At 42.8% G+C, this 14,679-nt stretch overlaps 1 protein-coding gene across 1 annotated transcript; it reads right to left on the reverse strand.

The window, feature by feature from the left end:
- Positions 1–7,770: 7,770 nt before the first annotated feature.
- Positions 7,771–11,232, reverse strand: LOC124268617 (E3 ubiquitin-protein ligase TRIM33-like). The gene is made up of 3 exons (XM_046703620.1): positions 10,081–11,232; positions 9,765–9,844; positions 7,771–8,623 (listed from the first exon to the last, which is right to left on the reverse strand). The coding sequence occupies exons 1-3, from the start codon at positions 11,144–11,146 to the stop codon at positions 8,465–8,467; spliced, it is 1,305 nt and encodes a 434-aa protein (XP_046559576.1). The 5' UTR covers positions 11,147–11,232; the 3' UTR covers positions 7,771–8,464.
- Between the last annotated feature and the right edge of the window lie 3,447 nt (positions 11,233–14,679).

The following is a 14,679-nucleotide window of genomic DNA, read 5'->3' on the forward strand; positions in this document are numbered from 1 at the left end:
CGCCACGAGCAGCAATAACTGCAGCACAGCGTCTATGCATGGATTGCACCAATCGATTGATGAAGGCCATTGGCACCAGGAACCACACTCTGAGAAAGGCCTGGTGCAATAAATTGGCTGTGTTCGGCCTTGGTATGACATTATTCAGTCGCCTCTGAATTTCATCCCAAAGATGTTCAATTGGGTTTAAATCAGGACTTAGGGCTGGCCACTGCATAATGTTGACACCGTTCTGCTGTAGGAAGTCCCGTGTAGCTCTAGCAGGATGGGCCCACGCGTTATCATGCTGGAAATGTTGTTCCGGGGACGTGCGAAATGTGGTATGACATGGGGTCTGAGAGCTTGGTCGATGTAGCGCACTGCTCCTCTCCCTGGACCAAGGTTTTGGAACACCACGGGACCCACTCTCTGGTTCAGGCTTGCACCTCCCCATGAGTCTCTTTCCATAACACATTTGTCTGAGTAACGCTGGCCACATCGTCGCCATATTCTTGTTCTGCCATCTGCAGTTGATACGCACTCTCATCTGTGAACATTGCCTGTATCACCAGTTTTGGTGGTGTTGGGCAAACTGTAGACGTTAACGCTGATGACGAGGGGTGAGGATAGGTCCACGGTAAGGACTACGGCAATGGAGGTTCCCGCTGTTAAGACGTCGCCGTACTGTATCAGTACTGATTGGTCTTCCGTGTGTTCCCACTGTCTGGCGTGCTGTTTCGGATGCCTACATGAAGGAATTCTGTACATGCTGTCGCACAACATGGCGGTCTTGTCATCTTGTGGTCACCCTTGGTCTGCCAGTACGGGGGCGATCATTTGTGGTGTTGGGGGCCAAAAAACGTTGCTGCAGCCTGTAGATGGTCCAAACGTTGACCTGGAAGTGATTGGCAATGGCTTGTGCAGTGTGGCCAGCTTCAAGTCTTCCTAGCGCCTCGTCCTCTGAGCTGTCGTGAGTCGCGGCATCCTGCTGACGTTGTAATGTGAATGTTTCAACCAGGTTTGGGGGGTGCATTTTTATAGGGCTGGTCCTTGTGAACAGCACGTGCAGCATGAGTTGCATGAAAAACATGGAGAACACCGTACCATCTCCAAGATCAGGTTGCGTTTTTGAGACCATTTCCTGGGTTCCATTCTGAGTTTGGGAAGGAATGTCTTTGCTCAGGTAAAGTTGGAAATGTTGTCAAAAATCTACAATCAAAACATTAAATGAGTTTACAGTTATCCGTTTCTGCGAAGGAAAATTCCAAACTGACGTTACTTTTGCTGCTTAGTATATATATATATGTTCATTTTCACACTTAAATAAGAATGAGTTATCAATGTGTTAGGGACCATTCATAATTTATGGCTAGGAGGGGTGATGATGATTTTTGTTTTTTTAAATTTATATTATTGTTTGGGGGTGGTGTCACCAATTTTGTTCTGGGGAGGTAGGGGGGTCATAAATTTTGTATACATGTACTGGCGGGGGGATCAGCAATTTTGTACAGAAACATTAAGAAATTATGCTTTACAATTATGGGAAGGAGGGGTCATTGATTTTGTACATGACATGCAGGGGAGGGGGGGGAGGCACTTACTTTGTACATATATTTTAGGAGGGGTCATTCACATTGTACATGCTACTCCATAAAAATCATCATCCCCCCCCTAGCCGTAAATTATGAACGGTCCCTAACCAGGTAAACGCAAGACCTTGCAGCAGCGTCTTTTTACCCGTTCAACTTTGTATCATTGTTGATAATGTATGGGCTTGATACTTAATCATGTTAGTTAATGGGAGGAGTTTTTTAGCAAGGTCATGGAATCGCAACATTTCACTTTGTCCTAGCCCAAGTGATGGGATGTCATGGCTGACCTATCCGTCAGTCTCTCTAATTGATAAAAACCAGAAATGCACGATTGTTGGTTAATTAATCCCGGTTATACACCATAATGTCTCTTGGTTTGTGAATGCCATACCTGCCCTCGTCGGTTACACAAACGTGGACAACATCTGGCGCCAGCATTACTTCAGGCTTTCCCCCTGTATTTCGCTCATATGACGATTCCCCCTGTATGAAGGGGACATACCTACATATACTGTTCAATGTGTTTTTAAGCCCAACTCACTCAGAATGAGGTTTTAATTCTGCATGTCATGTAACATCATGTAACGTCATAATGAAGAATTTTACTCATCATAAAATAGAACTCATTTGTGGTTTCATCAGGATGTAATGTGATTGGTTCAAAGGAGATTCTATTTAAGGGGATCAGTGATATTGGTTTTTTTTATAGCAATTAACAAATGGCTGATCAGCAGTGAGAGACTGTCTAAGGGGATCACAGTGATATGGTTTTATAGAAATTGATAATTGGTCGTTTGACATTCTAGAAAGTAGAGATTATCTAAGGGGATCAGTGATACGATTTTTTTATAGAAATATTTTTTTTGAATTTTTTGGGTATATTCTAAGCATTTACACGGTTTTGCATGACAGTATATTTAGGAGAATAAAGCATGGCAGTTTGACCAAACCTTATTTAAGTTGTCTCTACTACAATTAATGACCGAGGTATACTTTGTTAACTTATAAACTTCCGTGAGCTTCTTCTGTATGAGCTGGAATGTTGGGTAGTTATTCTTTCTAAAGTTGAAAATCCTTCGTTTTGTTGGGATAATTACAAGGGTTAAAGGCTTGTTATTTTTCGATAAAAAGCCAATTTTCTTTGGATATTGTTATTGGGCTTTGGATTTTGTGCGATATCCAACTTTCCAGGTCTCCAGGTATTTATAGAAATGGATAATTTGTTGATTGGCATTCAAGATAAGTTTTGACATGATTGAAGACATTAACAAATTAGGCAACATCGACATAACACGCAATTGCTGCGTGTTGTATTGGTATTGTCAAATATGAGGTCATGACATTGTTTATAATTGGGGCATTATGACAGTTCAGTGTCATGATAGTCATGACATATTGTCATACTAGTTCAGTGTCATGATAGTCATGACATATTGTCATACTAGTTCAGTGTCATGATGGTCATCACATATTGTCATACTGGGACATCATGACCAGAGTGTTTTCACAGACATGGTCACCACTGGCAGTACCACACATTGCCGAACATCTTGTCATCAGGGGGGCGGTGGGGTAGCCTAGTGGTTAAAGCGTTGGCTAGTCACGCCAAAGACCCGGGTTTGAATCCCCACATGGGCACAATGTGTGAAGCCCATTTCTGGTGTTGCTGGAATATTGCTAAAAGTGGCGTAAAACCAAACTCAGTCAGTCAGTCAGTCTTGTCATCAGGGGTGTCATCACAATCCACAGTCACAAGAGATATTTATCAATGCAGCATTAATTTTGTATGTTTCATGTTGAGTTAAAATGTTTTGTTAGACCCGTGAAGATCCGAGTTACCATAGGTCTTCAGTAACCCATGCTTGTCATAAGAGGCGACTAACGAGGTCGGGTGGTCTGGCTCGCTGATTTGATTGACACATGTCATCGTGTCTCAGTTGTGTAGATCGTTGATGTTGATCACTGGATATCTGGTCCAGACTCGATTATTTACAGACCGCCGGCATATAGCTGGAATATTGCTAAGTGCAGTGTTAAACAACAAACCAATCAAAAAACAGCCGTGATATTTTTAAAGTACTGTTGCATATATCACCTTTGTACATTAACTCTCAATGGAGAACCTGCGAACCCAATTCCACTTCACTTTGGACACTTGTGTTGACATGGTTATGTTGATGCTTTGTTGGGTATGGAACTTTTGTGTATGTATGTTATGCATGAGCAGGATGAAACCATGTCTGCTTGGCATAACTGCTCTGAAGATCATTGTGACATTATACAATTATAGACTCTTGTAGAGGTCGATATCGGTTTTTATTGACCTGAGTAAAACAATATCGACCGAGGTTGCGAGGTCGATATTGTTTTTCTTAGGTCAATAAAAACCGATATTGACTTCTACAAGAGTCTATAATTGTTTTATTATATAATGAAAGAGAAACGGGTTTTAACATAAACTTTTAATGCACACACTGTGCCATCTATCCGAGTGATCTGATTGGCTGAAAAGCGGGGGAAGCCCCTTCGTACGGGATTCCTTGTCTATTTTTAGTAACCCAAGTCAATATCGTAATTTATCAGAAAACTCAAGTCAATATCGTGTTTTGTAGTCAATCATGTGACGGTATTTTGACCAATCGTGGTACAGGAAAAATACTACCTATATAATAACAGTTGTTACTGTGATGTCACAGTCAGATGATGTCACTGATATCTCTGTCACTGAAGGGGTTAACTGTACTGTTTCACATCCAGGAGAATCTTTTTATAAGTTCAAAAATGTGGATGAAGATGTTGGATGGTAGATGAAATCTCACAATTGTGTGTTTTAATTTAAATTCATTAACACTCATTGCTGATGGTTTAAAACTCCAATGCCATCTAGCTTTTACTGACTTGTGCTGATTTAGTCTATGTAGAAAGACACAAGGATGAAATTCTCTATTTGTTGATGAAATGGACTTTATTTATTATTAAATGGCCAAATCACAGCACTTCATGAGAGTATGTTTGTTTGTTTTTTGTAAAGGGTGATTAAATTGGGGATTAGATGGCTACAATGGCACTGAGAATTAGTTTCAACTAAAATTACCTTACAGCTCTAAAGAGATCAGTATGTGGTTCAAAGTTCATTAAAACCCAGCCTTCTGTTGAGGTTCTGGAGCAGAACAGATTCACAGTCGATCAATGTCGCAAGAGGCAACTAGTGAGAGGATTAGATGGATGATAAGATGAGAGGATTGGGTGGTCACATTAGCTGACCTTGTATTAAAATCAACCTCTAGTCGCTCTGGTCATGACTGAATACTGTGCCTGCAGTACTATCACAGTACTACTGCTAACTGGGTTTTTTCCCAGAGGAATTCAGTTTGTGTGAGTGCATGTTTTATTTGGCTTTAAAAATTGGTTCATTGGTTTTACTTGCTTTTTTTTGATGAATTGCATTCTTCAGATTGCAGCTGTGTAAATGGGGCATGTCTGTCCAATGTTTGTACACATTTTGATTTTAACCTTGTGACATTTTGCCACTTGTGTTGTTTAATTGTTTGTATTTTGACTGTTAAATGCCCGTAACAAAATAAACTGTAAGCAATGTCTGACACTGTTATGTTATTGCTCATTTAAAGAGCCAGCAACCAATAGTCCTCATCAGCAGTTTCACTTTAAACACCATCTAAAAATCAAAGGTCTGATGTAGCTAATTGTGAAAGCGTCTGCTCGCCATGCTGAAGACCCGGTTCCATTCCCCACATGGGTACAATGTGTGAAGTCCATTTCGGGTGTTCTCGTCGTGATATTGCAGGAATATTGCTAAAAGCGGGGTTAAACCATACTCACTCAACAGGGCGGTGGGGTAGCCTAGTGGTTAAAGCGTTGGCTCGTCACGCTGAAGATCCTGGTTCGAATTCCCACATGGGTAAAATGTGTGAAGCCCATTTCTGGTGTCCCCACCGTGATGTTGCTGGAATATTGTTAAAAGCGGAGAAGAACCAAACTCAGTCAGTCAGTCAGCGTACTCACTCACTGATGCTTCTGGTGATGTGACTTGAATGTCAAGAGGTTTGAAGATGATTTATACCCCAAAGACTCGGTGCTCATAACATCAACCACTGGTTTTAGTCCAGATTCTATTATTTACAGGCGCCATACCTGCACCACTGAGCACTAAACAAGCGTGATATATAGCCCCAGTATAGACTAAGACCCAGTACATCATGTGTCTTAACAGATGTTCAGTGTGAGCGAGGGGGTTACAGTGCGTGGTTTGCTGTCGTCATCGCCCTGCACAGATGTCGAGTAACATCATCAGCAGACATGCCCATCACGACTTCTACATCAATGAAAACAAGGTCAGCTTGATAAGCTGGCGTACACGTGTTCCGAACACACGTAGACCTTGGCTTTATATCTAATCAAAGTGTCACATGGAATTGATTCACACACGTCGAAAGCATCCCACGTCACTTAGCGAGGATATCCAGGGGCCGTCTATAAAAATAATACACATATTTCTAGGGTGTCAGGAAAAACGGATATTTTATTCTAAAATTTGTAAGTGCTTTCGCATTTTGTCTTTTCAGAGAGGGTCACAAAAGGTATAAGGATATTGGATCCATCCTCATGTTTTAGCGTGTAGTGTCATTTCAAGCATGTCTTTTGTATATGCGTTTTGACCATTTCACTCTCTTAAGGAATGATAAATACGAGAATTGTTTTATGCAGTGAAGATAATTCCCATACAGATGATGAAGTAAATGAATATTGTGTACGCCGCAGTCAGATGTATACAGCTATGCCTGGGTGGTATGAAGCTATTCCTGGGTGGATTTTAAGTCCGGCACACCACAGATTGTTAGCTTATAGTTACAGTCTTATAGTAGACGGCCTAATTCTGACACGCAATGTCATGGTTGGTGAAGCGAAGCAGTGTGCAAAATAGCCACTGGCCCGCTAGCCCGTGACTAGTAAGAATCCAGTCGGGCCAGTGAATCTTCACAGTCACTGGCCCGACTGGCTAGTGGATTTTCATGGGGTCATTTTGTAAATAAATCAGTCTCCCCGACTTGTTAAGCTTTAATACACTTTTATCAGCAGTTTAATGATGAAACCCGTGTCTACATTCGAATTTCGGGTTAGTGAATTATTTTGTGGGCTAGTAACTTTCAAGCATAGCTAGCCCGACTGGCTAGCAAATTTCAAAGCGAAGTGAGATGAAATTGGCTTGAGTCTGTATTGACAAGACCACGAAGACAGCCGGTTAATGAAGAGTCCTACAAAAAATACATACCTGAAGGATAATCATACTGTTTTGTCAAAATGAAGTCAAACTGATCGATAAATGTTAACTTTTAATTATATGGCATATCCAGTAATGAAATGGTAAATGAGTGATAAAATATAAAACTCATAATGGTTTCATGTGAATGAAATTAGATCAGTAAAAGAATAGAAGGCAATTAGAATATCATGTTTTTCTACTGAAAAAAAGCAATTAGCTCTTCCCGCGAGCTGATAAAATGACATGTTCACTTTATGATGCTACACTTGTAAAGCTGTCCATATGGTCACTCGATGAAATAACACCGTTGTTTGACATAGTGAGGCAAGTGTCCTATATTTTGACAAAGGTACAGAAAACATTCTGTCAGAGAATATCCAACGAGTACAACGGGACTTCGTTACACCGGGCCCGTTCAGCCTGAAACACCGGCTTCCGTTCTGACCTTCAGAACGTATAAACACATAACACCCAGGCTACAATGTACGTGAGTTGATTTTTTTAACCGCGTTCCCTTGATCAACGCGGTTCCACTGCAATCATTACATAAAACTGTTTCGGAGAAAGATCAATTTCAATGATTTGTATCTATGTTCTCCCAAACAATTATATACAAAATCATGCCGAAAATTGGGTTTAGACTCACACTCAACGTCATGCATTGGTCTTGGCTCAGACTGTAAGCAACTATAGGACACCAACAAGCTTAACGAGCATATTCTTCTGCTGAGTTGACGTTTCACTCACGATAGAACGTAAAACGCGGTCATGTACGATGCTAAGGATAAAAGGTTAACTAAAAAATAATGACCTGGCTAGCTATTCTTGAAACCTTCGTAGCCCTACGAACTTCTTAAGCCCATTCTTAACACACTGGCTACGATCAAAGTTAAGAATTCTTAGGGCTACGAACGTTTCGAGAATAAGGGCCTTGGGTCCCTATCCACAAAGCGTTCGTAACGTTACGACCTGTCGTAACTCTATAGTTTATCATATGCTTACGAATGTCATAGCGCTACGAACGTTTTGTGGATCGAGACCATGTTTATCAGTATCCTGTCGCTCCACCAGCAGTTGTCCCACGGGAAGATCCGGGTTAGAATTGATCTTCAGCAACCCATGTTAAACAGCCAATAACGGGGTTGTATGTACAGGCAAGTGAATTGTTTGATGCCTTTCATCGTTGATCAGTGCTCATGATGTCAATCACCGGATGTCCCTTTCCAGTCCCGACTATTTCAGGATGCCCACATACAAGTGGACGAATGCCGAGAGCAGTGTTGAACAACGGCAGAAGCAGCTGCTAGTGGTATCCTGAGCCAGAATGAGATCCTCGTCCTAAATCATGTACTGTGATGTCTGTCGTTTAGGTGAGATGTTTAGACTACATCTGCTTGCCCGTCTTTCTTCTTATGAAAGGTTTATTCACGAAACGAAAATAACTGGTAAATTCAAACGACTTCTGTCCACTCTGCAAGATCCAAATACTGACCTACGTGCCATGTTAAAGAGTCATCTGCCTGTCCGTCTGTGGAATATTCCGTTGTAGCCTTTGTCATTCACGAAAGCTTCTACCCTTTCCATTCATCCTGCATCCTGTGCGTGTTAACTGTTATGAAGCAATGCTTTGTGATCTCCGTGATCTGAAAGGATTGAGCACGCTGGATATGAACTGACGGAGAGGTGCGACCTCTAGGTTCTTTCTCAACTCTGTGGCGTGTCTCAAATCTCTGTCATACACCAGCTGTAGCTCCGTCATGTCAGCCTCCACCTGCAGTACAAACATGCAACAGTGAGTGAGTTTTGGTTTTACGCCGCTTTTAGCAATATTCCAGCAATATCACAGCAATGTCACGGCGGGGAACACCAGAAATGGGCTTCGCATGTTGTATACATTTGGGGAATCGAACCCGGGTCTTCGGCGTGACGAGCGAACACTTTAACGGCTAGGCTACCCCACCGCCCCTCACATACAACAGTCAAAACTGTACAAGTGTAGGTCAAGGCAAAACTAACCTAGTCAACTTAGGGCGTAGGGTGGGGTAGCCTAGTGGTTAAAGGCAACTTAAAGCGTTCGCTTGCCACGCCGAAAACCAGAGGTCAATTCCCCGGGTGCAACATTTGAAGCCAATTTCTGGGGTCCCCAGCGGTGATATTGCCAAACACGTACTCACTCACTCACTCACTCACTCACCAAGTCATCTGAGGCTACGCAGAGTCGCGCACCTAGCTGTGTGTGAATCCATTGATCGTGTGTTCGAATTCAATATTGGATGAGTGGATGAGGTAACATTTAACGTCACATCAGCATTTTATCACCAATGTCATGACAACGCCACGGTGAATATTGGACAGGTCAGAACAACAACAGTGACTGTATGTGCCATTAAAGTGGTACATCTCTAAGACCTTTATCACTTCAAGCTATACTCTAACGTCATGTTGATGCACTGTGATGTGACTGTAGGCAGCGGTACACGCACCCCACCCTGACACACGTGTCATGGCCCTAGACAGCATCGAGAACATGTATATATGTCGTGGCAATGACAGAGGGAGGGAGTTCAGTGTGACGCCGCTATTAACAGTATTTGAGTGTTATCAATGCGAGTCTGTGTAATCTGGAAGGAACGTCCGAAGTCATGTTGTTTCATCACATGATTAGAGCGTTGTGAATGTACTGCTTTATACAGTGGGCACACACCTCATTTTGACTGCTTTATACAGTGGGCACTCACTCACTCACTCACTCACTCACTCACTCACTCACTCACTCACTCACTCACTCACTCACTCACTCACTCACTCACTCACTCACTCACTCACTCACTCACTCACTCACTCACTCACTCACTCACTCACTCACTCACTCACTCACGCACGCACGCACGCACGCGCACGCCAGCACATACCTTCTGAAGCTCTACCCTCCAGTGTTGAAGCTGTTTTTCCCTCCTGTAACGCTGAGCTGTTGCAACATCAGGGAAGTTTTCTGTATGGACATGACAATTCACCCTTATAACTCTATCAGCAAAGTGTTCTGGTTCGCCAACGACTTACAAATAGTCCACCCGAAAAAGCAAGTTGTGGGTATTTACCTTTCTTATGTTTATGTTATATAGCAAACGACAAATGTTATAGCTTACAATACTTTCAAAGATAGCTTATAATTATTTCAAAGATTACAATATTGAACTTATTCATTAAGTTATTGGTTCAACGTCTCACCTTCTAATCCGTCCATTGGTAAATAGTCCCCAGACACACAAGTATATGCGGCAACCTTTGCCTTGACATCCTCTAACCAATTCTTTGTAAAGGTGGGCAAAGAATCCGTGCTTCTTACAAACGGCAGCTTGACCCGAGTACAAGCGGTTGTCCTGGCTTCTATGTTCCTCTTCATACTGAATAAATCCGATGGTGTGGACAGATCCAGACACCTCTGGTTGAAGTCCAGAACTGTGTCACACCTCTCAGTCATCAGCCGAACTTCAGCGAGACTTTCAGAGTTTTCCCTCTTCTGTATATCCAGGCATTTGTCCAGACGCTGGATGATCTCCTTCTCCCTCTGCTGCAGCATCTCGTGGAGCTCCTGGAACGTGTGTCGGATCGACACCTTCATTCGGGCACGGTTTCTCTCCAGTTCCGCATCAAATTCCGTCAGAGCAATTTCAGTAGCGTTGTTCGCTGCCATCTTTTCAGTCAGCTTTGAAATGTACTCAGGTAAAGTCTGCCCTTTCAGGAAATTGTATACCTCTTGTATAGATCCCACATCGCATCCTTTATGACCTTGAACTCTGCATGCCAGACACAGCAGCTCGTCACAGTCGTGGTCAAACATTGCCAATGGGTAGGTCGTGTGTTCCTGGCAATGCTGCTTACGTCGGTAATCTTTGCCTATCTTCACCAGATCTTCAACGGAGACCGTTGAATGGTCCTTGCTTGACTTGTTTTCAGAGTGGGATGTCATGCAGTCGTGACAGAGAAACGCTTCACATTCCTGGCACCACGATATGGCTTGGTTACCGTCATCCCTGTTGGTGCAAAACAGTTCCGCGGCAGATTGGCTAGCTGTTGCCAGAAACACAGCTCGGGCCGTGACCGCGTCCTTGGCTCGGACGGTCTTAAAGAAGGTTTCTCGGCAAATCGAGCAAGACATCGTGCCGTCGATGTCTGAATCCAAACACGCTTTACACACGGAGTGTAGACATGGCAGTAGGTAGGGGGCCGGACCTCCAAACTTGTACGGAGTCTGGCAAACTCTACACTGAGGTAATGCCACGTTACTGGCCATGATCTGTTCAGTATGGTGACAATAACTATGAAGACGTTTATACAGTTTCCATTTTAACTGGTGATTAAGTGAGATGGTGTAGTCCCGCGTTGTATTTCTAACAGGGAAAGTGTGACTGAGCATTTTAATCTTCATCGTTATCTGTGTGTGCTGGATATAATCTACCGTTATCATCGAGTGACCTTTATATTTGATCGGAATGACACAGTGTTTGTAATCAGATGTAACTTCGGAGAGAGAGAGGGGGGGGGGGTTGTTGAGAGAAAGAGAGAGAAGGTGTGTGTGTGTGCGTGTGAGAGAGAAGGAGGGCGAGAGAGACGTACACAGTGATTGATGGTGCATTAGACGGGAAAGTGAAGAGTTATGTGAGGGAAGAACACATGTGAGAGTGAAGTGAGTGCGTGAGTGAGTTTAGTTTTTACGCCGCACTCAGCAATATTCCAGCTATATGGCGGCGGTCAGTAAATAATCGAGTCTGGACCAGACAATCCAGTGATCAACAGTATGAGCATCGATCTGCACAATTGGGAACCGATGACATGTGTCAACCAAGCCAGCGAGCCTGACCACCCGATCCGTCAGTCGCCTCTTACGACAAGCATGGGTTAGTGAAGGTTCATTCTAACACGGACCTTCACGGGTTGTGAGAGTGAAGATGGAAAAGGGAGAGTGTTGAGCTTACAGGCAATGGGGGGATGGGGGGTTTCGGGGTTTATTTTTTCTTTAAAAAACCCCAAAACAACCAACAAAATAACAACCTCCAACGCAAAACAACATCACCTGCATGTTAACACAGTGAGAGGGGAATGTGACAGATCTGTTAAGTAGCCTACTGATAAAAACGCTTGGGTTCGACGTGGGTACAATGTGTAAAATCACATTCTTACGTCACCTGTCTTGATATTGCTGGAATACTACTGAGTGCGGCGTACTCACTCGCCTGTGATAACAGCTGCAATCCATCTATCCCACAGCATGTTAGCGTTTATTGATTTGTTCATGCTAATCGAATAATATATATAAATATCGAACCGTAACCTCGTGAGCAATGAGCAAGATGTTGATCTAACGATTAGTAGGACGCATTCCATAGCTGGACCTTGATACTGTGATCACCGCATGCTGTCCTAATCAATGTATATCTGCCCAGTCTGTGGGGATAAAAAGGTATATCACTGCACTTAACACACAGCTGACGTCAGGCAATAACAGCATATGTTACCTGGTCGCCGCAGTTATCTTCTTTCGGCTTTTGAACCACAGGTGGTCCTGTCAGATGAAGAGAAATACTTATAAATACATTCATTTGATAAGTGAATTACGTTAGCGCCCAAGACCAAATGCTCACTTAAGAATGCATGAATGGTACAATTATATTTGTAGCCTCAAACAATTGAGATAACTGAGGAATTGGACTCATACCTTGTTGGAAGTGTTTACTTTTCAATCTGGACATTCTATATGTAACCAGTCAAAAGATTCATTGTGTGCGGTTTGAAGCAAATAAGTATATAACCTGTAAGGATTACCCCTGATTCTAAAACTGTTTGATCTGATGAAATACACAATGCCATTTAGAAAGTGGTCAAATGTAACATATGTTATATTTGGGATTACACTTTCTTTGTAAAGTACAGATTCTAGTACTTTTGTTGGATTGAGTCCCATCCGGGATTCGAACCCACACCCTCAGAGTCAGGCACCTAATCGCCAGCACACAAAGTCAGACGCCTAGACCGCACCATATCTGTACAAGTATGGCCCTGGAATGTTTAATGTTGAATTTAGTGGTGAATGTGAACATTCAAAATGTCACTTTGCGTGTCTTACGCGATTGAAGGTCAATGCCGACTGTAACCTCCATGTGACTGTATGGCAGCCAGCACTCTCCTCCTCATACCCCCTGTCAGCCTCCTGATCCTCTGAATGGGCAGTCTAAGCCATTCCTCGTGTAAAGCAGCTTCCAATTGGGCCAGGTTCTGAACAGGAGAATCCCTTTGTTGCGCACGACGACCAATCATGTCCCAGATATGCCCCAAAGGGTTAAGATCGGGGCTCATCCAATCGTGTTATATGTCAAGGGGTGCTTAACTAAGTTCTTTGTGTATAGATAGATATAAGCGACATGGCTCTTTCCAATCCAGAGGAAATCTCTGCTAAAGGCAGAGTCGTTTGTACGATTGTGACTATATCATATAACATATATTTGTTTCAGCAGTATTGTGGCTGAACGGTGTTGTTTATAAACAAATCGAATTAATATAATTGATTGTTGTTATATAATTACCAGTAATCTCTCTCTATCTATCTCCCTCTATCTATCTCTCTATCTCTATCTATCTCTCTCTCTCTCTCTCTCTCTCTCTCTCTCTCTCTCTCTCTCTCTCTCTCTCTCTCTCTCTCTCTCACACACACACACAGACACACACACGTTTCCCGCTGATTCTCATTAATATTTGAAGTTTTTATTATCAACGCAAACTGTATACCCATAACCTTGAAGATAATAAATCTCTGTGAACCATTATTTCTGTCAATGTTATTGATTCTGCTAATCATACATTTGTGATGTTCTTGATTTCATTAATTTGTTTGTGTATAAACGGGCGACGCGGCGCCTGTAACGGGCTAATCTGGAAACTGGGAGAAGTGGCACTTATTAAAACGTTCAATGTTTCAGTTTCACAAACCCAAAATAACGACGACCGACCCCGTTCAGGTCCCCAAGAGCACGGGATCGATTGATCCGTAACCAGACTCAACGTGCATGCGTGCGTGCTTACGTGCGCGCGCGTGTCTATGTGTGTGCGTGCGTGCGTGCGTGTGTGCTTGTTGTTTAACGTTTAACTCGGTAACACTCCAGCTATATGCTGTAAATAATCGAGTCTGGACCAGGCAATCCAGTGATCAACAGCATGAGCATTGATCTACACAACTGGGATACAATGACCAAGTTAGCGAACCTTACCACCCGATCCCGTTAGTTGCTGAAGACCCGGATCTTCAAGGGTCGAAACGCAGAATCAGCTGCAGCACACTTTCGTCAGGCAAGTGAAGTGTGAGATACTTGTCAGACAATTTGAAATCGAAATTCAGCTCAGACCTTAAATTTTGATAACGACCTCGTCACACAAATAGTTGTGGACGTTCACCGTGGTATGTTTAACAGTGTATCACATCATAAAATACTGGTAGAAAATGCAAAAAAAGATGTCACGTTACTAATTTCCACGAGAACATGTTGATACGCTACTGCTTTATGAATCTAAACTCTGGTCTTCTTTACATATAAAGACTTTACTCTATATAATTGTTCTCACGATTATATAATCAACCGTCAATGTGTACCAAACAATCAAGATGTCTTTCTAATGTCACCAAGTGAATCGGTGAGTAACTTGGGTTTTACTCCGCTTTTAGCAATATCACGGCGAAATACACCAGAAACGGGCTTCACACTGAACCCATGTGAGGAATCCAACCCGGAACTCCGGCGTGACTCGCGAACTCTTTAACCACTGTGCTACCCCACC

Source organism: Haliotis rubra, unplaced genomic scaffold, assembly GCF_003918875.1.
Source record: "Haliotis rubra isolate DU_JTF1 unplaced genomic scaffold, ASM391887v1 Scf1396, whole genome shotgun sequence".
Taxonomy (NCBI): Eukaryota; Metazoa; Mollusca; class Gastropoda; order Lepetellida; family Haliotidae; genus Haliotis; species Haliotis rubra.

Excerpts from the sequence above, each read along its gene's own strand:
- LOC124268617 (XM_046703620.1), bottom strand. The coding sequence starts at position 11,146 with ATGGCCAGTAACGTGGCATTACCTCAGTGTAGAGTTTGCCAGACTCCG. Across the intron at positions 9,845-10,080 it reads ACCAATGGACGGATTAGAAG|AAAACTTCCCTGATGTTGCA; the intron begins GTGAGACGTTGA and ends ATGTCCATACAG. Across the intron at positions 8,624-9,764 it reads GGAGGGTAGAGCTTCAGAAG|GTGGAGGCTGACATGACGGA; the intron begins GTATGTGCTGGC and ends TTTGTACTGCAG.